General features: G+C 41.7%; 1 protein-coding gene across 9 annotated transcripts in view; it reads right to left on the bottom strand.

Annotated features, from left to right (window-relative positions):
* ARFGEF3 (ARFGEF family member 3) overlaps window positions 1–26,675 on the bottom strand; it is a 118,324-nt gene that overhangs the window by 82,836 nt on the left and 8,813 nt on the right. For all 9 annotated transcript variants that reach the window (XR_005596986.1, XM_039532493.1, XM_039532490.1 and 6 more), the window contains exons 3-4: window positions 8,519–8,600; window positions 3,482–3,613 (exon numbers count right to left, since the gene is read on the bottom strand). Coding sequence is in view for 8 of the 9 variants with exons in the window: in XM_039532493.1 (XP_039388427.1) it covers window positions 3,482–3,613; window positions 8,519–8,600 (214 nt within the window). In the remaining variant the exon portion in view is untranslated. The remainder of the gene's footprint in view (window positions 1–3,481; window positions 3,614–8,518; window positions 8,601–26,675) is intronic.

Genomic DNA, 26,675 nt, shown 5'->3' on the forward strand with positions numbered 1-26,675 from the left:
CAATCATCAAAGGACACATGACCTGAGTGCAAAAGTTCGTTGGAGGAAGGCGGCCAGAAAGATCATATGCAACCTAACAGAAGCCTTTGTGTTTTGCCATATATGCCTGGTGTCGCACAGACATAATCCAGAAAGCTCTCGGATCTTTCATTTCCTTGCCTTGTGGAACTTTCAGAGCTTTGCAATGGGAAGTTAGGCACCAGGGTGCCAAATATCAGAAAAGTTTACATAAGAATCACTCAGTTAACAGTCCATTGAAAAATACTGGTGTTAGACTCAGAGATGGGTCAGTTACCAACATTCACAATGATCGAGACGTGAGAAGAGGACTAGGATTTCAAGAGAGAAACAGCACTCCTAAAGAAGGAAGTGATAGGGAATCCTCATGCATTCACAGAGTTGCCAACTCTGACTGAAGCTATTCTGGGAAATACCCCCCACTCCCCATACATGACACGTCATTTTCTTAAAATATTCTATTAAAATCTCCTGGATTGCTTTCAATAGTCACCAGGAGATCAATGCCGATTCTGGGAGACTCCAGGTCAATCCTGGAGGTTGGCAACCCTATGCATTCACTCTATATAGGATGGCCTTTACGAAGAGACACAGTCCACGGGTTGGTTTCAGAAGGATTAACATTACTGCCAGCAAATCCCCAACTGAGTTTTGATTAATTTAATCTTGTTTGCTTATTGCCAAGTGAAATTCCATTTTTAATTAAAATTCATAGTTTCCTAGAAGAGATAAGGGTGCTGAGGTAATCCTGCTACATACCAGAGCAACAGGCACCATGAGAGATGAACGCTTTGAGTTCCTCTTGGCAACCTTCATTTTGGACAGTATATTGCAGGGGATCTGCTTGTGTCCCTAATGGACCAATCCAAAGCCCACTGAAGCCAACGAGAGAGTCTTTCCACTGACTTCAGAAGGCTTTGAATCATGTCCCAAAAGCATATCAGGGACGGAGTTAGTAACAAACATAGGAATTTAAAACATGACAAAAATAGATCAAGGAAAAAGATAACTCTCCAGAACAAGAGGAATGCAAAAGACTGCAATTAGCTGGGGACATTAGACAATATTAATATACAGTTATTGTAATTAAATGTATTAATATTACTCATTTTTATACATTTTAATGCTGTGTATTTTGTTACCAACAGAAATTACAATTATCCTTTGGGTAATTTCCTTTTTCCTAAAAAAAGGAAAAAAACAAACAAACAAAACTATCAGTGAACCTTAAGTAGTTAATACATTAATTATTAGCTCTAATGAGGTATTCTTATTGTTAATGAGATTTCTTTGTAACACAGTTTGTAATATTTTCTTTAAGTGATACAAGTTACACTTTAAGTGAAATGAGGCCTGATTGGCAGCCTTGGAGATAAACAGAGGACTTTATCTATAAATCTAGTAAAAAAGTGGGCAGAACAGTATATGTTTACCCACACTATCCTTCAAATTTGACCTGGAAGGGACCATCTCTGGGAATGAGAGGGTAATTCAGGTACACATTCATGCCCAAATTTCAAAAGTGGCCTCCAGTTTTGTGGCATCCCAGTTTTCCCCTGCCCTCCAGTTTAAATGATTAATCATTGGAACAAACTACCACAGAAAGCAGTGGATTATCCATCTCTTGAGGTCTTCACATCAAGGCTGTATGCCTTTCTGAAAGTTATGCTTTAGCCAAATATAAGTGATTGGCTGAACACAGGGGTAACTTGATGAAATTCTGTGTACTGTGTTATACAGGAGGTCTGACCAGATGAGCTCAGGGTCCCTTCTAGCCATGAAGCAGAGCCATTACAAAGCATTTTAGTGCCTAGGGCAAGTAAGCATATTTGTGCCCCCTAGAGGTGATGCATGGGAGCGGGGAGGAGTTCCCAGTCACTTTGCACAAAATAGGAAGCTGGAAACCGGTTGCCACTGGTCTCAGAGAAGTCCCCTGATAGAAGAGAACCCCCTATCATTGCAGATGTGTTGATTCTTATCCCTGTGCCAGTCCCCTCCCTCCACAGAGGGCATGTTTAAGGAGGGAGGCAGTGTGTCTGAGGTAGGCAGGATCCGTAGTTGATTGGTGCTTAGGATCGCTCTCACCAGCTTTAAGTTGCATCAGAGCTAGGGTTTACCCCAATAATGAGGGAGTTGAAGCCAGTTCCCTGATAACCCCCACCCATTGCACATCTTCTTTGATAGGCTTCACTCTTCAATTTGTATATGTGCATTGAGTACTGCGCACACACACAAATGATTTTTGCTAGGGGCACAAAGGAAATGATCAGCTTTGAATAAAAAACAGAAAAAGCAGCAATTTGCACAATATGGAGCAGTTTTAGAAAGGGCCATTTTTAACCCTTCAAGCAGGGGCACCATTCAGTGCTTAAAACCACAAAGAAATACAGAAAAGCAAACAAAATCTTTAAGGCAAATGAGTAGCAGTAGTTGGATCTAGGAGCAGAGGTGAGTCAGGTCCCTTTGGACAAATGGCTTCACAAAATCTTAATTCTATATGAGGCACCTATAACAGAACATGCAGAAAGGGCCTCCTCAAAGAGTTTCTCCTGGAGTTCCCTTCCTAATAGTAAGCATCTCTTTGGAAGAGGATAGCAAAGAGAAATTCTTTACATCAAATATAAAATTCACAACTAAAAGGACTTGAATCCATCCATCACAGTACTGTTCGCTGTCAGGAATGCAGTTAACTGAAGTTGATGCCTTACTGTACCTTTAATAAGGGATCATGAGCTGGCATCTGAAATTCCGGTAGTACTGGAAAGCCTGTTGGCAGGACAAGTCATTTTTTGACATCCTCTCACTTCTGATACAATGGCAGCTGCCAACTGAGCTTCTGACTCATATAGCTAACATCCTGAAGCAGTACAAGTATTTCTAGGAATAAAAGCTTCCTTTAAATCATACGAAATGTGGGTGGCTCCCCATACACTAGTTCAAAGATATTTGGGGGGTAACCAGCAGGTGCCCAGATAAGTCAAAATCCCTTCCCTCCCCCACAGCTTTGGCCATCCACTATTTGTAATCAAATTTTTTAGAAAGAGGCAAAGAACAGATAGAGAATGTGGTCCAAATTTTCTAAAGTGTGTGCATACAACCAGGGTTTCGAGTGTGCAAATCCTCGGTCTCAGTGCACACAACAAACACTGAGCACATACAAATGCGAGCCCTTGTGACATCTCTGAACTCCTTCCAAGGAAGTTTTCAAACCAGAGTGAACGCATTATGCCATTTAAATTTGTCTCCTATCATATACATGGGGAGATAACTGTGTTAAGAGGCAACACATGAAAGCTGGTGTGTAACACAATTCAAATAGCAATGCAAATGAGTGTTCATGGTCAACAAGGAGGGGATCAATTCCTGGCAGGACGTGCACAAGACACTTCTAAATTTGATCACAAACCCCTGGAGTAAGTCAGTCAGTCTCTGTCGCAAGCACTGACATCGGTAAATCACTCACCTTCATCACTTCTACCTGCAGGTCTTCGTTCAGGGAAGGAGTCACTTTGACAGCATTCAGCATCTGATTTAGTAGCTGCTTCTCATCTGAGCCTGTTTCCACGGATACAAATCTCTCATCAGACAGCAGCTTCTGCAATAAGGCAGAAGGTAGTAAAGTCTCAGAGACTGTTGATTCTCTCCCCCACCCTCCGATTATTTAACTCCATTGGAACCTATTACATATTGGTAATCAGAGTCAGGGCTGGATTACCCAATAGGCAGACTAAGCATGTATTTAGGGCACCAGCAAAGCAGGGTTTGAGATTTTTTTTTGGAAAAACATTGATATTTCAAAAAAAGCATCGAAGCAGTCATCATGGGAAAAATCAGAACGTTGTTAGACTTCCTTACACTCCACTACACACTTGTCCCCCATTTTTCTGTTTTTTTTTATTACTTATCCCCACCTAAACCAGGGGGGCATCCTACTAACGTAGATCGAAATAATGTGAGGAAATCAGAGACTGTAACTGACCATCCTACTCCTGGTGGTAAAACAGACATTGTTCTAGAAGGTGTGGATGTGTCAGAGACAGAACCTGCTCATGCTGTAAATAATAGGAGAAAAGATCCTGGTGTGTGGATTGATTTCAGTACCGATGATGTAGCTTACTGGATAGATCGTGGACCAAATGACTGTCAACACCACACTGGGCCATTTGAGAAATCAAGTTGGGCTTTTACCGATGGCAAACAAACAAGATAATGTCCACAAAAAATATTTTTCAGCATGAAAGCGAATGGTGAGAAATACACTCAAGAATGGCTACTGTATTCATCAACAGGGTCTGTGTACGGTTTTGTTTGCACACTTTTTGCATATAAACCTTCAACATCCGAGTTTGCTGCAGATGGATTTAGTGGCTGGCGGAATACTGTTTTAGATGATCAGCATGAAAATAGCACTACTCACAGAGATTCAGTGTTGACATATTTAAATCGAAGATTTGGATTGACAAATACTGAAAGAACAAATTAAAGGGGAGCGTGAATACTGGCATCATGTCTTGCAGCATGTTATACCTGTAATTCAAACATTAGTTGAACGTGGTCTGCCTTTCCGGGGATTGACACATTTAGATCACTGCAGAATGGAAATTTCTTGGGATTGTTGGAGCTTGTGGCTCAGTTTGACCCATTTTTAGCAGGCCATATCTCAAAATATGGGAATGCTGGCAAAGGTAACCCATCATTACTTATCCAAAACATTATGTGATGAACTCATTGGGCTAATGAGTGATAAAGTTCGTTCAGCTATCATGGATGAAATAAGTACTGCTGGGTACTTAATTTATCTGTCAACTCTACACCTGATCTTTCACATATTGATCAATAGAGTATTGTACTAAGACATGTGTCTCCCACAGATGGAAAACCAGTTGAATGATTTATAACATTCCTCAATTTGAAAAGCCACACCGGTGAAGAAATGGCAAATCAAGTACTACCTTATCTGTGCCAAGTTTGCAAAACAGATTTCTCAAAGTGCAGAGGTCAATCTTATGACAACACTGCCAATATGTCAGGGCGTTATCAAGGAATGCAGAAGCAGCTTTTAGAACAGAACAAATATGCCATACAGGTCTGTCTCATTTTACGCTGGGGTTACATTCCACAGTCAGTGCGTAAAGCGAAAATCGCGTATAGTCAAAATTACATTGAGTGTAATGGTGGGAGGAATCGCCCGCACTACAGAAACAGTATTTAAATGGTTATTTTTCTCTTTGTTTTTTTTTCTTGTTTTTGCCGACCGCGTAAAGCTGAAATTGTGCATGTTAAATGCGCCTAAGATGTGACAGACCTGTATTCATACCATGTGCTGCACACTCTCTCAATCTTGTTGGCCGCAGTGCTGTTGATTATTGTCCGGTGGCAGTAAGATTTTTCTCAACAATCCAGTTACTTTATACATTTTTCTCTGCCTCAACACACCGATGGGCAGTTCTTAAAACATATTTGGGCAATGATCATGTGTTGAAATCTCTTTCTAATACTCGCTGGGAGGCACATGCAGTGGCAACAAATGCAATTCTGGAGTCCTACTCAAAGATTGTGGATGCATTAGAAAGTATAGCTGAAGACCAATCACAAAAGGGAGAAACTATACGAGAGGCAGAAAACATTGCAAACAAGATGCAAGAACTAGAGTTTATATTCATGTTGACCATATGGAATGAAATTTTATAAAAAACTTTTACCACACAAAAGTCAAGCTCTCCAAGAAAAGAACTGGATTTGAAAACATGTGCAGACCTCTGTCATTCATTAGCAGACCACTTATACACTTTGAGGAATGATTTCGAAAGATTTGAAGACATTTCAAAAGATATCTTGCCTGATGCTAACTGCAAAGAAGCCCAGTCCCGCAAGCGAATCAGGAAAAAACAAGCAAATGATAGCAGTGCAACAGAAACAGCATTGAATCCTAGAGACAAATTTTACGTATCTACTTACTACGCTATAATTGATACACTTGACGCTCATATGAAGAGGAGAGGTGACGTGTACAAAGAAGTATCAAGTAGATTTTCTTTTCTAAACAATATGGACTTATCTGACGAACAATATTCACAAGGTTCCCAAAGGCTAGTTGACTCATACCCTGTTGACTTGAACATGAATCTCTGTGGAGAAGTACAGCAGTTCCACTGTTATATGCGCGCAAAGTTTAATGAAACAGGAAAAATGAAATTCAGTCACATTGATCTTCATGACATAATATTGAAAGATGTAAAAGCAGCAAAGAATCCGGTGGCACCTTTTAGACTAACAGACGTTTTGCAGCATGAGCTTTCGTGGGTGAATACCCACTTCTTCGTATTCACCCACGAAAGCTCATGCTGCAAAACGTCTGTTAGTCTATAAGGTGCCACAGGATTCTTTGCTGCTTTTACAGATCCAGACTAACACGGCTACCCCTCTGATATTGAAAGATGGAATACAATGTGTATTTCTAAATGTAGAGATCGCACTATGATTACTAACTGCTCTGCAGAACGCTCTTTTTCTTAGCTGAAAAGAATAAAAAACCCTCAAACAACGTGTCAGGACAGACTTAATTCACTTTCCCTATTGTGTATGGAAGCAGACATGCTTCATCGAGTCAGCTTTGATTAATTTATCCAGAATTTTGCAATCAGAACATCTAGAAAGAAGCTATTTTAATTTCAGCATACATGTAGAGTTGTGTGTCATTTTGAAAAATAAAATGTTAATTTACGGTATAGTATTGTTTTTATTTTGAACTACATATGGGGGGCACCATAATCTTTTCAGTGCTTAGGGCCTCTAAAGGCCTTAATCGGGCCATGATCAGAGTACTAGTTGCATACCTGCCCTTCCTTCTCTGAAGGCCATCAGGACAGGATCTAGGCTTTGCTGACGATGCAACTAACACTGTTGGGTTCATTACTGAATTCTACAAGTGGCTTTTTTATTTCTTTTCTGGCAGCTCAAATGATCTCAAAAAGGTCATTTTCCAGTGGACTCTCAACATGTCAATTTCTGAAGGCTGCTGGACTTGGCTTTGGTGAAGCCCTCAGATAATGTCATTTTAGAAGTAACAATTCAAACCAGACTCATTTTCCACTCTGTATATGTTTTGGAGGCCTAGAGCTACCACTATTTTACATTTGCTTAGTGGGAGATAAAGGTTTAGCGATCATCCCACTCTCTTCCTTTGAGCTGCCTGCCAGGGGGACAGAAGCACTGTGGAGGTGGCATTGCTAATCACTGGCAGAGGGTGGGAAGAGATATTTAGTCATCTCTTGAAAGATACATAATCTAAAACATTAACTAAACCCCCAAAGAGAAGGCAGCCTGACCAGTGGTTTGTGCTGGTGGTATGAAATCTGGTGTGTATTTGCCAGGGGTAGGAGTTGAGAGGTTGTATAAGGGGTAGATTTGACACAGTCCTACTGATTTTTATGGCCTGATCAGGTTCCCTTTGCGTGGAAAGAAGCCAGTACTTGAGTAATGGAGTGTCACAGTGGGTACTTCCAGACAGCATGACAGAGCTAGAAAAGGTGGCACAAAAGAGCAAATCCAACTTAAAAAAATAATCAAAGGGACTTGAACTGAATTTTTATGGGAGCCTGTTTTCAAATCTAAATATTGGCCCTTTTATTAGTCTCAAAAAAACAAAACTACTTTCAGCTACATGGGGGTGAAACACAGCAACACAAAAAGGCGTGTGCACTACTTCAGTCCTACTTATGCTCTCAAAACAAGACCTCATGCTGGCCCTTTGCACAGGGATGAATTGTACCTTAGTGAACAGCAACTTGTATTTAGTAGAATAGCAGTATGAAGCCTTCCCTACAAAACTATATTCCTAGAAATAAACATTAATTGCATACTGGTGCAATGTCCATTTTCCTTCAAAGAAGTGAAAACATATGCGCCGTTTCCATTTTGTTACCTACAAATGCTTTAGCTCTCTGAAGCCTGCATCTGATTTTCTTGGTACATGCATCGCATGGCTGTTTTCAGTTGTAATTGATAAAACCCCTTCAGTTCACCTAGTGCTACTGAATGTGTGGGGAATTTTGATTTCAATATTTCAGTGGGAGGAGTCCCATACATTTATAACAGAGCCCTCACTACTTATGTCTACGTTACGCTTTCCAGCCTCAAAACATCACTGTCCTCTGAGCTGATCAAAGAGGGCTGGATGGGACTCTCTTCAGGCCAATGCAGCTCCTTAGTCGTTTGCTGGAGTCCAAGCGCAAAGCCAGGTGCTATCCATTATTTGCAGAGCATGCAGCTTCCACAGAATCTTCTGCCTCTGCTAGCGCAGAGACTAGCTCCTGGATGCCTTCTCAGCAGTGCCCTTGCTATCACTAAGTCACCCCAAGGTTTGATGCTTTGTTTACAGTACTTTCTTTCATTTTAAACACCTATATTTCCTTTGAATTTAAATCATATGGGAGCTGCCATTTTCTACATTCACCCTCCAACCAAGCAAGTCAAAATCCACCCAAGTCTCAAGCCATACCTGCATCCCTGCTAAAGCATGTTGGGCCAACTTCACGTTCTTTGATTCCAAAGCCAGCTGCAGTGGGAAGAGACACTTCTCCCTACAAAAACAAGAGGAAAATAGTGCTGAGAAACTGGCATTCACAAAAAAAACACAGCCTTCTGGATTTTCCTCACTTTAAACAGGGTCAAACTCAAACAATCACTGAGCAGAATTTAACACCAAACAGCTGCAATGTGATATTTTTTGGGGGGAAGATAAACAACAGTGATTTTCCAAATTTTTTAAAAGAAGCATTCCTCAAGAGAAACAGACACTTACGGACCCACTGCCCAAGCAGCTTGGTCCTTAAAATATTTCATTTTGTGCAACACAAACACGTGATTTGCAAGCTACTCATGGACCTATAGCACAGCTTGAGAAGCACTGTACATCAGTCACTTGTCTTTCTGTTTACTAGTCAAGTTGCAGAAGCGGATCCAGGTTCCACATTCATCTTCTGTGGAACTAGCTTTGCTCCATGCCTTGTGTACAGTACAATTTGTAATCATGTGTTAACTAAGCCGAAAGCAATTTGTGCAAAGAACAAACGTTAAAGAATAGGGTTTACAATGAGTTTATTAACACTTTAAAGACAAATTACAAAATGCACTTGGACTGTAGAATGCAGCACGCTTTTGCATATTAAAAGATACTGTGAGTTAGGGTGGTCACAAGTAGGTCCATAAGAACTGGAGACTTGGATTAAAATTCTGATTTAAGATACAAATAAAAATGAGGTTAGTGGACCAGTCAGTGTACATTTGCTCATCTCACAAATCCTCTCTCACAATAATCTGGCTGAAGAGAGGCCCTGAATTGGAATAACTGAAACTACTGCAGCTTGTGATTGAGACATATCAGCAGAGCTAACTGGGGAATGCTTATAAAGCATCTTCCTATACCTTGTCAATCTCTAACCAAAATGGCAGTTCACAAATGAAATGAGTGTGGTGATCTCAGCCTAAATTATATAAACAACCGTGTGTGTCTGTTTTTGGGAGGCCAACTTGAAACCCTTTAAAGGGACCTGTTTTGTAGAAAATACTTAGTGCCCGCCCCTGAAAATCAGGTCCCTTTAAGGAGTCTCCAGTTGGGCATCCAAAAATCAAGGCACTCAAAATCACAAGTCACTTTTCAAAACATAGGCCCTCATCAGCGCCAACTAAAGCCTCGCCACAAAGACCAAGGCTACCAACATAATACAATTTAGCAAAACAGTAAAAGAGTGAACTCATGTAATTGCAAAGTTTGTTTGGGAACTCGCAGGTCTTCCCATACTCTTTCCCGAATTGATGCAAATTTACAAAACTCCACCTAACTTATCGGGTGGCAGCACAAACATCAGTAGGTGGAATTCTTGCTTTTTTATTTTTAAATTGGAATAGAGTTTGCACGTATATTCAATCAGCTATTTAACTGAATATTACCAATATGCTTTGCTTAGGATGCTTGAAGAACAAACATGCAGAAAGTGTACCCATTTCAGAAGCTCCTCAAATGTTTCTGGAACATATTTAGCTAAAATGACTCTTTGAAAGTATTAACCACAGCATCCAAAACTGTGTGAACAGCGCAACACAGGGGAAAGATCTCTGTTAAGGGTTGTAGACCTGAAGACTGGAACATCCAAAGCAGAGATAACCCACATGAAAAATCTATTACAGGTTTTACAGAATAGCCCGTTTGTAACCTACATGTCATGGGGGCATGTGGATTACCCGTGCATGCTGGGGCAGGAGGACACTTTGGAAGATTACGGAGTTGCATGGTGATGCCACTTCTATCTAGTACACATACAGATTTTTTTTTTATGGTATCTGATATTCCAGGACTTGGACACACTCAAAATGTTGCTTTCTTTTGTTCTTGCTATTTTTTTTTTTTAAACAAAATATCACAGCTGTTAGGCCAGCCAATACTCAGTGCTGTCCCATTTTGGCTGCTGAATCCAGGTTTTGTAATTGTTTATGTGACCAACAGGTAGCAATCAAGGTCATTGTGCATGAACTCATGTAAACACGCATTTAGAAGTGAACCAAGCAAAAAGTATATTTTAAGCACAGCCACTGTGGTGTGTTAAAAAGGTCCCACTTATTTAGACTGTAAGCTCTTTAGGGCAGGGACTGTCTTCCACCCTATGCACTATGTACGGTGCCTAACACAATAGAGCTGTCAGGGCTACAGGCACTACTGCAGTACAAACAACAAATATTAATAGGTGGGACATAGCAAACATCGGATGTATTTATTCTTTTAGTAATGTGGACTGAGAAAATGGGGTGGGGAGAGCAGTCATAACCCAATGGAACTGAGCCAGCTGACGTTCATTACGATGAAAATGGCCTGGAGCCTTTATGGCTGGCTCACTGTGCAACTACCACACAATTCAGCACAGTGTCCACCATCTGCAGCTAGAGACTGCAACTGATAAAGAATGAAAGTGATTTCTTGATACATCATCCCAAGCTGAGCACAAAATTACAGCAGGAGGATGGAAATGAGAACAGATTCAATTAGCTGAACTTCCCAGCTTTGCTAAAAATGTTTAACTGAAGATCTGATTAATGCTGCACCAATCTCCCTTCCCATTACATTCTCTGAGAAAATGAGCTGCCACTGTGTCATTTCCTGTTCTTGTTACAATCTCTGTCATACAATAAGATCTTTATCATCTCCTTGCTACGGTCATAAAGCACCTACAGATATCCTGCCAATACTGGACGCGCTGAATATTCCAATACTTTGACCTGCATTTTAAGCACAAAACTTAGCAGCATCAGTGTACAAAGAGCTAGTCCTGGGAGGAGAAGGTAAGCTAGCACAATATGTCACTACTGAACATCCATCACTTTTAATAGTTGATCTTAGTGGGATTGCAGAGGGTGTAAGTGGAGTAGAATTTTGCCCCAGAATTTAGCTTTTTGCTTAGAAAATGAGAGACAGAGAGAAAGTCACAAGATCACTCCTTTTGGTGCCTGTCTGCGTACATTCCCACACCAGTTTGGTCCAAGAGAGGCCCGTGAATGGAATACCAGCCTGCGGCAAGTCAGGCATGGGATCCATTGGTAGAGCTTGTATGGCAGTTTGTAGGGGTATCCACATGCCCTTAACATTTGGAGTTTAGATTGTAAAGTTTTGACTGGCATACCAAGGCTGATACTGTGTTTATCACTCACTCTCCATTTGTCCCTGTCCTCCCCACCTCCTCCTCCTCCTGCTATCCATGACCACCTTGACTCTTCATGCTCCCTCCCATCCCATAATTTCTTAGTTAATTGCACCTTGCCTTGGATGATCTCACTGGAGAATCTCTTGTCACTTGCTGCATGTTTGCAGCTCTAGGACTCTGGTGCTGCTCTGTTCCAATACTGTACGCTCTAGAATGCTGTGCACAGGGGAAGCTCCAAAAACACACAGCATGAGACTTACACAAGGCAACATCTCAGAGCCATGAACGAGACTGCGTACCTTCACACAAGGGAGTATCAAAGGAAGCGCAAGTACTTTACTTGCTGGGGGCTCATGGGGAGAGAGGCAGTCAGAAGTTTCAGGGGGCAGAGGTGCTGTGGGAGTTAAGGAGCTGGAAGTGAGAAGAAAGGGAGGAAGCTGAAAGTGTGAAGGGAAGTCAGGGAGTGCAGGGAAGGACTTTGAAGCCTAAGGAAGTTGCAGGTGGACAAGGAAATGGGAAGAGATAGACATAAATGATGTTCAGCCTGTGCATCTTTAATATTTGTGTTCCTAAGCAGAGCCAAACAGTGTGAGGTTCATGCTACCATTAATCACGTTCACACACATTCATAGAGTTTCACACAGTGTCATCCTCAAGTTAGCCTATTAGCCACTTGCTCACAAGAGTGCCAGAGCCACTCTCAAATTAAAATGGAAGAAAAAGGTAGAAAGAGTGAATGCCCTGATTCAGCACAGCCTCCTGGCAGCGGTGTTCTTTCCCAGCTAGAGAAGAGAGGATAACGAGTGCTGCCTTAGTGTTGTCGCCATTGGAGGTGTAAGGTCACATTACCCACTGAGCAGGATTTAGTGTGATTCACTGCAGAATACTGTTACCCACAGCAGTGTTTCAGCAGAGAGCACAAAGGCACTTACAGAAACAGTGAAACCAGACAGCCTTCCTAGCCATGCTGCTCCCTTTTCATATCTGGGGGAACAGTAATAAATACTGAACCAATGAACACATTATGCTGCCAGATCATTTTTCTTACATTAAAAAAAAAGACACCCCAGTGCAGACCATACTTACAGGATCTTCACAACTCTAGATTAAAAACAACAGCAGCTTGCACGTAGGGGATGTTAATCAGAGGATCTCAACACTCTTTGCAAAGGTGAACCTTATTGTCCCTATTTCACAGATGGGGTAACTAGAGGAAGATCCAACCCTGCTCCTATTGAAGTCAATGGGAGTTTTGCCACTGACTTCACTGGCACCAAGATTGAGTCATAATAAGCAACTTGTCCAAGGTCACAAAGCAATTCAATGACAGAACCAAGAATATAAGCTCGGAGCCATGTCTCCCAGTCCCTAGTTTTAACCAGAAGCACGTGTTACCCCTCAAGAGATGCTGTTTCATGCAGCTGCGGACTATTCCATTGTTGTTAACGTGTTAGACTGCAGAATGCATTATGAGAATGCACATGTCACTTACATCAGCACACCGGGCTACAATGACCTTTAATATTCTGTGCTGGTAATGACTTGACTATCTACCCTTCAGGTCCAGGAACCTGTCACTAGTGTGGGATAGTATGGCCAGCCAATCAAAACACAGATCACTAGAAAGATCCAAACAAGACAGCTGACTATTATAAATAAGAGATCATAAAGATCCTGCTACCTCATCCTAGTGGAAAAAGACTGAATTAATGAGCCATTATTCTCTTCTCATTAATCTCATGCTGAAAATTGTAATGAGGACAGGAAATGGCACAAACTTAATTCTTTCTTCTTAGTGTCAGTGGAATGGAATCACACGGCCTGCTGCAGCACAGGGAAAAGAACACTTCAAATGCAAACAATTTGTCACTGAAATAAGAGTTACTCTTCTTCATATAAAAGCCAGTGACAGGATTCATTTTTTTTAAACCAATCTTATGAAAGACATTCAAAATAAAATCTCTTTCCACATTATCTTCCACTGCCAATGATGTCGAAATAAAATTAGGAACCTCAGGGCATATCAACATGCAGAGCCGACTCAAAGAATGGCATATAAAAATACTGATTGCCGTTGTCTGATAATCTGCACCTGAAGGGCACACTCATAAGATGAGGCTGGCACGAGAGGTCAGATTCAGACTGTTGGTGGGAAGAAGCCTGTCAACCCTGAGTTTGTCCCTTTGTGAATCTGGGTATAGTCCATATAGCTGCTATTATACATATTGATAAAAGATGGTCCAGTCCAAAAAGGCGGCAAATTTTACCCCAAACTGGTTAAAATAAAATTCTCACATCTGCAGGATTACGTTTAATTTAAATATCTACAGCTCTCTTTAGCTGCAGTAGTTTAGTTAAAGCTAGTGAGGTCTCTGTCAACCCTATGGCTGAAACTAAGTAGCTGGCAATCCTTAAAAAAAAAAATCTTTCAAGTGACGGTTCTCTAAATAGGCTGGGAATCTGGGAAGCATGAAAGCATTTTTGTGCATTTGGGTAATTTTGAATTATTTGAGTCTTACTTATTAAAGTCATTATGCTATAGCTCACATAGACATTATGGGCCTGATGCAGAAATTAGTGGGTGAGGTTCCATCACCCATGTTATGCAGGAGGTCAAACAGATGATCAAAATGGTATCTTCTGGCTTCTGGCTATAAAACTGATTTCAGACTGTCCTTAAATATTTTCTTGAGCAAGAGGAAAAAAAGGCAAAAGCTGAAAAAAATCCACTAAAACCTATGTTCTTTGCTACTTGTGTGTGTACACACACACACACAACAGTACATTCCTTTGGGTTTTTGCATCATTACAAGATTATCCTGCATTACAATGAGACAACACCGAAAATTTAAAAAAGAGAGCATGCACAAAGTCAGCATCAACGTTGTAAAAATACATAAAAAGCAGTGACAGGAAAACAGTTCAAGCTTTTAAGCTTTGGGGTTTAGGATCCTAAAGTTGGATGGTGACGTCCTCATTCCATTGAAGTCAACTGGAGTTTTGCCATTAGTATCCACAGGGCCAGGATTTTGCTGTTGATGCTTACCCAGATATACAGTGGCTTCCACCAAAATCCATATTCCTCGCCTAGAGGCTCACCTCTTTCCTAACAAACTAAATGGGTGAGCCACAGCAATTCCTTGGGATGTGCTCTGCTCCACCTGCAACATCTTTATGGGATTTCTTACCCGATTTGTCCGCCCCCCCCACCCCGGCACACCTGAGCTTCCTTTTCTTTTTATCTCCCTCTTCCTGGTGCCGCCCTCTCGCTTGTAACACACAGTACCTGCTTAGTCAAATCCACAATACACCCATGTTTACACAGGAAATCTACTCCCAAAAAGCTATTTTGTGATTTTGATCATTTAAGCAAGGTGAATATGTGCACCCCCCGTGTGCTTCCCACCTGTATTGATATTTGCAACATGCTGTAGGCTACAAGTCCTTCCCTGTGTGCTCCACCCTGCTTCCACCTGTTCACCCTAGGGACTCCTCTCATCCATGAGGGGATGCCCTTTGGCTTCCCCTCCCCACTGCCCCAATGCTGTTCCTCTGTGGCACTCCCTCTCTTTCCCCTTGATGCCTCCTCTCCAGCAGAGAATTTTCCCTGCTCTCTTTCCTAGCATTTCCTCTCCCCTTCGCCTCTTGCTCCATGTATCTGATCCTCTCCTTTTGCTTCACATCACCCACCTCTGAAACATAAATGCTTCTGGTGTGGAACACAACAGCTGTTTACCACAGTGCAGTTTAGGAGAGGAAGCATGTCTAACTGAAACTTAATAGAGTGTATGTTAGCTGGGCTTCACACACTTATGCAATCTGGAATTTTGGATGCTTGCCACAGCTAACATCCCTATTACATATAAAGCAGACAAGCAATAGAATACAGAAGACAATACAAGAACATTTTCATTTACATAACGTCCACCAAAATCTGAGTTGCCATCACAGAAGTGTAACGGCCCTTGTGGGAGAGACAGACTTGAACAAACTAGTTAATCTACTATACAACCTAAAGCAACAGAATTCATATTGGCTATCATAATTGAAGAGCTCTGAAACTGTCACCCATCTGGAAATAGTTTCTAAGGTTAACTGCTTTGCTATGCCCCTTAAAAAAAAAAATCTATATTTAAATACAGACAGAGTCCACCCAGCTAGCAGCTCAACACCACTGTCAAGATGAAAGAACATTAGGCACATAATGTTCTGTTGCTCAGAGGGTAGCAGTACTGTACAAAGGAAAAGGTGAGGAAAGAGCAACAAAGAAAACATACATCACGATATTAAAATGTGTCAGTCTGTGGACAAGGCCAAAAGAAATAACCAGGATGTCCTTAATCTCCAGAGGAACTTCTTTAATACATTTCTAATTGTTTTCCTACCACATCCCTCCAAAAAACCCTCTTCTTTCTTTGTACTGTGTGTACCAGGGATAACTGACTCCAGCTAACTCTGTTCTTAAGGAATCTGGTGACACACACAACTCCCAAAGGGCCCTTCATTATAAGACAACCAGTATCCTTTATGTATTTATTGCCTATTTTACTTGCAGCTATTAAGTTTCTTCAGTGTTTCTTCAAAAGCACAAGAGCTGAGAGTTAAGAGATTATTAGCTGAAGCAGAGTGTGAATGTGCGATAAGGGTCAGCAAATCCATCCTTATTGGTGCACCTTCTGACCTTAGCTAAAAGATTTCCTGCACATGCCCAGCAACTTGGTCAAATCTAAACCAGTTTTCACTATAACAATGGAAAGCACTGCTCCCCAGTTAGAGCGATTCCATGACAATCTCTTTCTCCATCCCTTGACAGTCCAGATTGCAAGCTCTTTTGGGAAGGAACTGTCTCTTAATATTTGTCTAGCACAATGGGGCCAGATGTTGGTTGGGACCATAACATTCTCTGCCATGCATTCACCTAGTACAATTCAATCAAACATTAACATTTCCATTATGTGAAAAGATTCCACAATCTGTCATGCATCTGTTGGAAGAAATTACTGCGATCTTAAGAGTTCATTCACTATTAACCATATTGTACAACACAAACATTTGCCATCACCACCTCCAGGGTTAGAGCCAGGGACATATGTAGTGGGAATCTGGACTCACAGCAATAAAGGAATGAAAAACTCTTTCTGGTTAAGTCTCTTGTTTTGACACTTCAAACATTCTTCGCTCCCTGACCCTGCATGATGAGCTGGATGAATTCTATGCTAATTTGTCTACTGTGTAAGCAAACCTGGGGCCATACAATCAAAAACGGCTCTGTGAGGAGACAAGAGGGGATGAATTGTATTTCCAATTATTATAGGCTGAGTTTTAAAGGTTAGTCCTGTGTTTGGGGACTGCATTCAGCTTTAGCAGCAATGCAAACAGTCTTAAATCTTAGCAGATCTAAAGAATGGCTATTAAAATAAACAGAATTGTTTAAACACCACATTTGCCATGCATTGTGCATTTACACTCACTGGGCCTTGTGTGTTCAACAATAAAAAAGCATTACTTTCCTAAGCAAACAAGGATTAAAAGAAACCAAACATGCAGTGTACTTTCTGTGCATTAGGAAACAGCTTGTTTTATGTGCCGCTATTAAGCTTTTTCAGTCTGTAAAATGGGGAAGTTTAATATCCCCATTAAGGCTCAGAGAAATTCAACATCACACAGAATCTGTGGCAGAGTCCAGAATTAACAAAGATCTCCCATGCCCCTTCCCTGTGCCTTAACCATAGAAACATCCTTTCTCTCCTAAAAGTGTACAGACCTATCCCCACCATCTCTCCTCCACCCTGAGAAGTGGCTGGCTAGCCCACATGCTATTAAAGGCTGTGATTCTGCCCGGCAGCCTGGGAAGGCACTTGCAGCTGAGTCATGCTCAGAGGAGGAGTGTGCTAAATCAAAAAGGTACGAAAACAAAGAGGAAGAGAAGAGAAGATGGAGGTGGACAGCTGCAGACCTGGTTGAAATGACTCTGAAAAGAGTTACAAACTAGGGGAAGTAAAGGGCTAAGAACTGAGAGGCAGGGTCCACAACCAAACCTCAGGTGAATCACAGCTGTTTTAAAGGGAACTAAACAAGGAACATATATTTTTTAACTGCTCTACAGATGAATATCAACAAAGGCTATGAAAAAAAATGGTCCGGGGCCACGAGTGGCCTGCAGACTGTATGACACGGAGCCTGCAGGGTACAGTGCACTGTATTTCAGTGATGCCGGTCTACATCTGACAAACTGCAAAACATTTGCCTTTCATCATTGAGAACGATGAACAATAGCTGATAAACTGTTCGCCAGGGAGAAGTATTCCTAATGGTCTTATGGAAAATTCTCACAGGCTGAAACGGATGGCAACAATATAAAAATAATCATATTCCTTGTGTTACATGGATTTCTGTGCCCATCAATGAGTCTCCTTCCATCTTACTTCTAAATTCTGGAATGGGTCATTCCTTCAACAATTATCACTTGTGACACTAAACTTTTCCAACCAGGATTAAACACTATCCCCCTCTGCTCCCAGGAATGATGGCCTGTAGGACAGGTGAGGCCCACTCTTAATGAAACTTCTCTGGAGATTCATCTACACTGCTGATGCTAACAACAATTCAGCTGCGCTGGGGCTAGTAATGTTAGGAGCCCTAATGTAGATGGCATTTGTGGCTCCAGTAGCTTTTTCACCATTGTGGTGATTAGCAGGGCTCTACCAAATTCACGGTCCATTTTGGTCAATTTCACGGTCATAGGATTTTAAAAAAAATCTGTATAGCATAGGTTAAAAATATACAGACCACCAGATTTCACGTTTTCATGATCCAGGATACATTTTTCACGGCCGTGAATTTGGTAGGGCCCTAATGATTAGATATGCTCTGATAGCAGTAGGAGGTTTATAAAAAGATCAAGGCCCCTTATTTGTAACTAAATTCTAAGTCATCATTTATTAATCAATCAGTACCTACTGTCATGTTCAACATTATTCAGTGGGAAAATATGTTTACATTTAGGATCACTGCTACTTTTGCCCTCCCCCCCCCACCCCTTTGCATTCCCTTCCCTCAGGCAATTTCCAATTCCCACTTGCTCTTCCTATTCCCTTACTCATCCCATCTGCTAAGTCAATACTGATGTTTAAATTGTCACCTTTAGGCTTTAGAGTCAAAACCCCAGTGACATCAATAGGCAGTACAGGAGTTCATGCATCTGAGATGCATTGTTTCAGGCTATCTGCATACTCAGGCAGACAACACTGCATACGTTTACAAATGGTTCTCACTAGAAGATTATATTTGCAACCACAACGGCTACAAACTTTTTTAAAAAAATAATTGAAGTTGAGATTCTGCAGAATCTGAATATGCCAAGCAGGCTGCAGAAATATGCCAAGCAGGCTGGATCCAGCCTGCAGACTGGGTGTTTGAAACCACCAGGCACACTAATCAGCATGTCTGTGGTGCTGCTGGCGTCTCCCTGCCAGTGGATCAATGACTTGCTTCGATTTACTATCGAGACAGTGACCACGCAATTGCAGAGCGGCATGGGGCAGTTCTCTATCCAGCACTCAGATGGAGGAAGAAGGCACAAGAGCACTAGCACCAGGTAGGTGGTGGTAAGCAAAACAATTTGCTTCATGCTCTTAACATTACTTTGTCATAAAGTGTAGCTAACTATGAGTGAATGTACACAGGATATATTCATAGTCTTATTTTTTGCTATTGCTGCAGTGGATTCAACACCCAGAGAAAATACCCTTGAACAAAAGCAATGCTAAATTCAGCCTAAAGTTGCAGGCAGTGTTAACTGGATTCTACGGTGCTACCATCTTCTTACATGCAAAGGGGCACATATCAAGTGACTTGCAAACAAATTACGTCAATTTCAAATCACTGATTTAAATCATGATTGAAATCACCTTCTTTGTCAAAATCATTGATTTTTAATTCAGGTAGGAATGTTGTACAACCAATTTGAAAATTTGTGCTACTGCAATTTTATAGATTAAAATCTAGAATGAACTGAATTATAAATGCTGGGTTTTTAAAATGCCACCACAGGTAGAGTGTCTTATTCTATTTTATAAGATTTCAGTATTTTGCTTATGGCAAATTGAGGACATAAGAACATAAGAACATAAGAAAGGCCGTACCGGGTCAGACCAAAGGTCCATCTAGCCCAGTATCTGTCTACCGACAGTGGCCAATGCCAGGTGCCCCTGAGGGAGTGAACCTAACAGGCAATGATCAAATGATCTCTCTCCTGCCATCCATCTCCATCCTCTGACGAACAGAGGCTAGGGACACCATTCTTACCCATCCTGGCTAATAGCCATTTATGGACTTAGCCACCATGAATTTATCCAGTCCCCTTTTAAACATTGTTATAGTCCTAGCCTTCACAACCTCCTCAGGTAAGGAGTTCCACAAGTTGACTGTGCGCTGCGTGAAGAAGAACTTCCTTTTATTTGTTTTAAACCTGCTGCCTATTAATTTCATTTGGTGACCCCTAGTTCTTATATTATGTGAATAAGTAAATAACTTTTCCTTATCCACTTTCTCAACATCACTCATGATTTTATAGACCTCTATCATGTCCCCCCTTAGTCTTCTCTTTTCCAAACTGGAGACATGTAAGCAGACCTAATCCTGGAGACATGTAAGCAACTTCATAAACTTTATTCTCATCAACAGTCTCATTGATTTAAATAGGACTACTCGTGTTTAGAGTTAAGCATGCGTAAGGAGCATTATGGGAGGAGCGCCCCATAAATATCTGCAGAACAATCTTATTATTATCCTTCAAAACCCTTCCTTTTCCACCATGCGTACAAAAACCACTGGTGTGCTAGACCACTGCCTATCATACTGAGCAACAGTGTCTCACTGTTTCCTCATATTCCCCCATCTGCTTTTTAGTATCCATTGTTGTCTCGGTTTACACTAGATTGTAAGATCTTTGTGGCAGGGCCTTTTTGTTCTGTGCTTGTACAGTACCTGGCACAAAGGGCCAAAATTTTCAAGTTGGTCTCCTAGGCCCATATTTGGGTCCCTAAGATTTTTAACAGGACCCAAGTGTCTTAGGAGCACGATAGGGTGACCACATGTCCCGATTTTATAGGGACAGTCCCGATTTTCGGGGCTTTTTCTTATATAGGCTCCTATTACCCGCCACCCCCATCCCGATTTTTTACACTTGCTGTCTGATCACCCTAGCACACGAGCCCCACTGACTTCAAACTGTAAACCTGAGAGGGAATATAGCCTGGTTAAAGCATTTCAGCTTTCTTGATTTCTAGAAGTTCAGTATTGGTAGGGTTAGTTGCAAATATAGCACAGGCTATTTGCTTATCAATTCTGGGTTTATCTTTGTGTTATTCTCAAAGTAAGGATGGTATTTCTGATCACAGAGAGAAAAAGAGGACCACCTCTGCCCCCCAAATAGTTAATAGTCCATTTACCAGGGATTTGGGAGATCCAGGTTCAAGACCCTGCTATGGCTGATTCAGAGAGACTTGAATCTGGATCCCCCAAAGCCAAGGTAAGTGCCCTCTTCACTTGCTTACTGACTATTCTTGGGTCTCTCTTGCTCTGATTTGTCATGAAAAATGTCAAGGGGTCTCTGGTCCATTCCAAAGCAGAATAGGAAAAATTCTTGAAATCTCCAAAAAAAAGTTTAGAAAGAAGGGGAAACTGTTCCCCACTAAGTTCTCGAGATGAGGCCCTGAATTTGTCATTTTCAGCATACATGAGCATTCTAAACGTGAAACTTCTTAGCCGAAAAAACATTCAGTATTCTAAAAATCTAAAGTTGTACTATAAATTAGGAAACTAAGTAAAGAAAAAAATTCAAAATATCAACTTTAGCAATGTAACAATATGAAATAGGAAGAAAGTAAAGACACCAACATGTAATTTAAAAAAAATCTGATTTAAGTTTAAAAATAAAATCTATTTAAACAATAAAACAAATAAGGATCAGCTCTCTCTGCCCACTCTCTCCAAGTGGAAGGAAACTATCCAGAATGAGGAAGGAGAAGAATGAAAGGATAAAAATTAACAACATTCAAACATAAAGGAAGGACCAAACTACATTCCAGTCTCAGGACTCTCCAGATGTATGGACCATCCATGCAATTAGTGGGATGTCAGATCTCCGCAGTGCTGGAAATCTGGTGATAATCATGTAAATAATCCCATGAAAGACCACAACTCATGTTGTTGAGTGGAGACAGTGTGCATATGGTACAGAAGGCAATACAGTCCCTGACCTTGAGAGCTTAACAAGCTATTATTGCTTTTCAGGACATAGACCTCTGTCACATGAGAAGCTGGAGGAGGATATCAGAGACGGAAAGGGAAGTTCTTTCTGAACTAGTCTGCTATCTGCTTTTGTCCAACGCTCCAAGAACTACAGAAAAATTCACACACATACCTCAGAGGTCAACTACCTTTGCTGCTAACTTCCTGCTCCTCACTGAGCAGGCTTCCTGAAGCTCACACATCAGTCTGAAAAAATGAACACTGGAATGAAATGGACCATGGCAGAAACAACACACTGAGAAAAGGCTAGACACACAGGAACTGATTATAGTTTGAGTAAGCTATGCTGGGTAGGATAATGTGAGGCCAAGATGTAATTGTCTTTCTTATCCACTAATCGGAAAGGCTGTGCCTTCACCAGAGTTTACCCTGAATACTACAAAATGTTGTCACTTTTTGACATTAGCTTTTCTTTTGCCTTTAGTCCTGAAATCCTTTCCTCCTCAAACATTTCTGCAAAAATCAGAGCCCCTTTGCTGAATGCATCACTCCAAATTTGGAGAAATCTCTCCAGCAATGGGAAAAAATCCAGACAATATATAGGCAGGGCATGTTCTTGTAGGTACTGGAGGATACACACTATCATAGCAATTGCATCATTTCTATTTGCTGCAGGGAAAAAAATAAAATACGTGTGAAATCTACTGCAGAGGACACTTTCAGGTCTGTTCTCTTCGTACACCTATGCAACTCTCTTGTCCTACTTAATGGATTGGGTCCATAGGGAATGATACTTATCAAGTATTATCCCGCTACTGGATACATGTTCTTTGAAAAGAGTTTCCCACTCCAACACCGATGAGATCTTTACACATTTATGGAAAATGTTAAGACTAGCGATAGAGATTAGACAAGTTTAAAGGACCACTGCTACACTCAGGCAAGGTTTATTTTTTAAAATTCTATCTATCACTAAAATCATATCATGTACCTTTGATCAAGCAAATTTAAAAAATAATCTGGCAGCAACTATCGGTCTTAGTAGCCAGCAACAATGATGGAGGAAGAGTCACTTTTTCCTTAACATACTTTATCATCTTATAGCTAGCACTGGCAATACCCAGTTTAGTTTTATTTGAGATTTGGGGGGGGGGGGGTGACCTAACAAAGCTCACTAGAAGGAAGATGTATCATGGTTAGAGGATGGGGATGGGAGTCCGGGCTCATGAGTTCTGACTTTATCACATAAATTGCTTAGGCCACATTTTAAAAAAATATTCATTAAATGGGATGCCCAACATGAAATACCAAAGGGCCTGATTTCTGTTGGTGTTCAGCACTAGTAAATAGAGTTGACGTGAACTCACCCTCTCAAAAATCAGGGCCTAGGTGTCTCTTTTCTGAGCACCAAAATTAGCGGACACATCTGCAAATTTGGGGATATCCTCTCTATGTTCCAGTTTACACATCTCTAAACTGCCAAGTTTAGTAAATACGTGTTTTTAAAGCATTCGGAGAACCTTTGCTGAGCAATTAATGCATACAATATTATTCACAGGGTCCTACCAAAAATCACAGTCCATTTTGGTCAATTTCATGGTCATGAGATTTTAAAAATCATAAATTTCATGATTTCAGCTATTGAAATTTCATGGTGTTGTAATTGTAGAGGTCCCGACCCTAAAAGGAGCTGTAGGGGGAGTGGGGGGGGGTCGCAAAGTTATTGGAGGGGGGGGGGTTGAGGTACTTCTACTCTTACTTCTGCGCTGCTGCTGGCGGTGGCACTGCCTTCAGAGCTGGGCAGCTGGAGAGCAGCAGCAGCTGGCTAGGATCCCAGCTCTGAAGGCAGAGCCAACGCCCACAGCAGCACAGAAGGAAGGATGGCATGGTATGGTATGGTATTGCCTCCTCTACTTCAGCTCTGCAAGCAGCAGCGCAGGGCACCTGGACAACAGCTGCTATTCTCCAGCCACCCAGCTCTGAAGGCAGTGCAGAAGTAAGGGTGGCAATACCGCAACCCCCCTAAAATAACCTTTCGATCCCTCTGCAATTCCTCTTTGGGTCAGGACACCCAATTTGAGAAACGCTGGTCTCCCCTGTGAAATCTGTATAGTATAGGGTAAAAGCACACAAAAGACCAGATTTCACAGTCTGTGATGTGTTTTTCATGGCCGGGAATTTGGTAGGGCCCTAATTATTCATTATGCTAACATAACACACCAATCCATCTCCTACCTGTCACTGTAAAAACTGAGGGTTAGATTCTCAGCTGATGTGAATCAGTGTAGTTCCACTGACCACAATGGAGCTGTGCCAATTTAAACCATCTGAGACCCTGAGCATACATGTCCTCCCCCAGTGCCTAACTTCACTCTGGGGTGGGGCACTACTGAGACACAAGTTCCATGTAATGGTTCAGAGCAAGGTCAGCAGTGACACTTCCATGGGTTGGCAGGAGGCAATAAGCCATTAAGTACTATACCCAGCCATTCTCGGAGAGAAGAAAAGTTAGATGAAAGGGACTTGACAGTCGAGTAGTGAAAAACTTGGGGGTTGTGGAAATATACCTTAGAGGTCTGAGGAAATCACTTTGGGGGGGAAAAAAGAATAATATTTTCTAATGCAAAATGGCCCGACCAAGGTAGAAGTCTCCAAAGTACCGAGGGGTAAATTTTCGGTAAGGTGGCTTTGCCTTTTTATGTGCACAAAAATCTGCCCCAGCATTAACCCTCTTTAGCTATCACCAATGAAGGTTAAAGATCGCAATTAAAAGAACTACAGCAGCTACATTTCTGCATTAGTAAACTCATTCTGGTTCCTTTCTTTACAGGGGTGCTGGAATGATTTTTATAGTGGGGGTGCTAAGAGCCATTGAACCAAACTTCAAACCCTGTAGATAATGGAATCCACTTCAATCCAGGGGGTGCTACGGCACCCCCATCACCCCTAGTTCCAGCACCTATGGACCTTTTACTCCACGGTATTGCTCACAGACCTCACTAAGGGCCCATTTCCTGTTTCAGTTCAGTTATTGTTAATAGACCATTGAACATGACTAGAAATTAGACACATAATAGAGAAGATGGGATAGCTCAGGTGTTTGGCAATAGGATATAGAGCTTTTCACCTTGAAGATGCCAAAAGGAATCTAGCTCAGCTGAGTAGCAACTAACAGTCATTAGAATCAGAGGGCTGGCTGCTGGGCTATATGAAGTTATTAGGGTTGCCAGTTTTGGTTGGATGTATTCCTGGAGGTTTCATCACATGACATAATCCTTAATTAAAAGATTAATCTTTAATTCCTGGAGACTCCAGGCCAATTCTGGAGGGTTGGCAACCCTTTATCTTAGGCCACTTTCTACTGGACAGATGTGGCCATTAAAAATTGTCCTTCCATTTTATCTATTTAGATATTCATAAAGCCCCCATCTGACAATGCATTTATCTTCACAACTCCGCCTGTGAGTTAGGGAAGCATTTTACAGATGGAGAACCAACTCACACAGAGGTTAGGTGATACGTCCAAGGCTGCGCAGGAAGACATGGCAAAACTGGGAACCAAACTCAGATCGTCTTTACCCCCCAAGCCCGCCTGCCTTTCTATTTGATACCCTCGTTGGACAGAATGGGCATGTAGCCCTTCCCACCTCCCCTTGGGACAGAGCTGAGCCACACTGACAGAGCAATGTGAGAAAACCCATGTACACGTTCAGCAGGGAAATTAGAAGCCTCAGTGTCCGGAGCTGGGTATTTTTGTTAGGAAGGAAGACATTACAATTGCTGTCCTTCAACTGGGTTAAATTTTCACCGTGGTTTTCACGGATTTAACCCCATAAATCCTATTAACGTCAAGGGGAGCTGAATGGCTACATCTCCCTACTTTGTGCTGGGAAGATGAACCTGAATGGGTCTCACTTAAGCTAAGTAAAGCCGTGACAGTCAAGGCTGCCTCTCCTTCCTTAACTGTCCAAACACTGCTGAACATAGCTAGCCTGTGGGGCAAAATACACCTCAGGTGTCGCCCTGTGAAATAGGTATTTCGTCCGGGAAGTGCTGAGGCTGCCTTGGAAGCAGCCATGATACAAAAGCTGCAGCAGACCTCACTCATTTGTTGCAAAGGCCTCAGGAAACTATTTGATCTAACATGCCATATGTTCAATAATACACAGGCTCAACCCAACAGGGTGAGCTAAGAATAGAGCAGCAGGTGTACATCAGAATTGCCTTCACTATGTTGGAATCAGGCAGATCTTTAATGTTCTTTTAATGTATTTTTTGTACACTCAGTTTCCTTTGTTTTTTTAAGAGTAATCTTAAAGCCAACTGGAGAGCATCCCCTCTGCAATGTCCAATCAGATCGCTAGACTCTTTGGGGCCAACGTGAATCATCTGGCTCACTGGATTTGCTATAGTTAGGGCCCTACCAAATTCACGGTCCATTTTGGTCAATTTCACGATCAGAGGATTGAAAAAATTGTTAATTTCATGATTTCAGTTAGTTGAATGTGAAATTCTGAAGTGTTGTAATTGTAGGGGTCCTGACGCAGAAAGGAGTTGCGAGGGGGGGGGTCACAAGGTTATTGTAAGCGGGGTTGCGGTATTGCTACCCTTACTTCTGCGCCGCTGCTGCTGGCGGCACGATGCTGCCTTCAGAGATGGGCAGCTGGAGCGTGGTGGCTGCTCACCGGGAGCCCAACTCTGAAGGCAGCG

Source organism: Mauremys reevesii, linkage group 3, assembly GCF_016161935.1.
Source record: "Mauremys reevesii isolate NIE-2019 linkage group 3, ASM1616193v1, whole genome shotgun sequence".
Lineage (NCBI taxonomy): Eukaryota > Metazoa > Chordata > Testudines > Geoemydidae > Mauremys > Mauremys reevesii.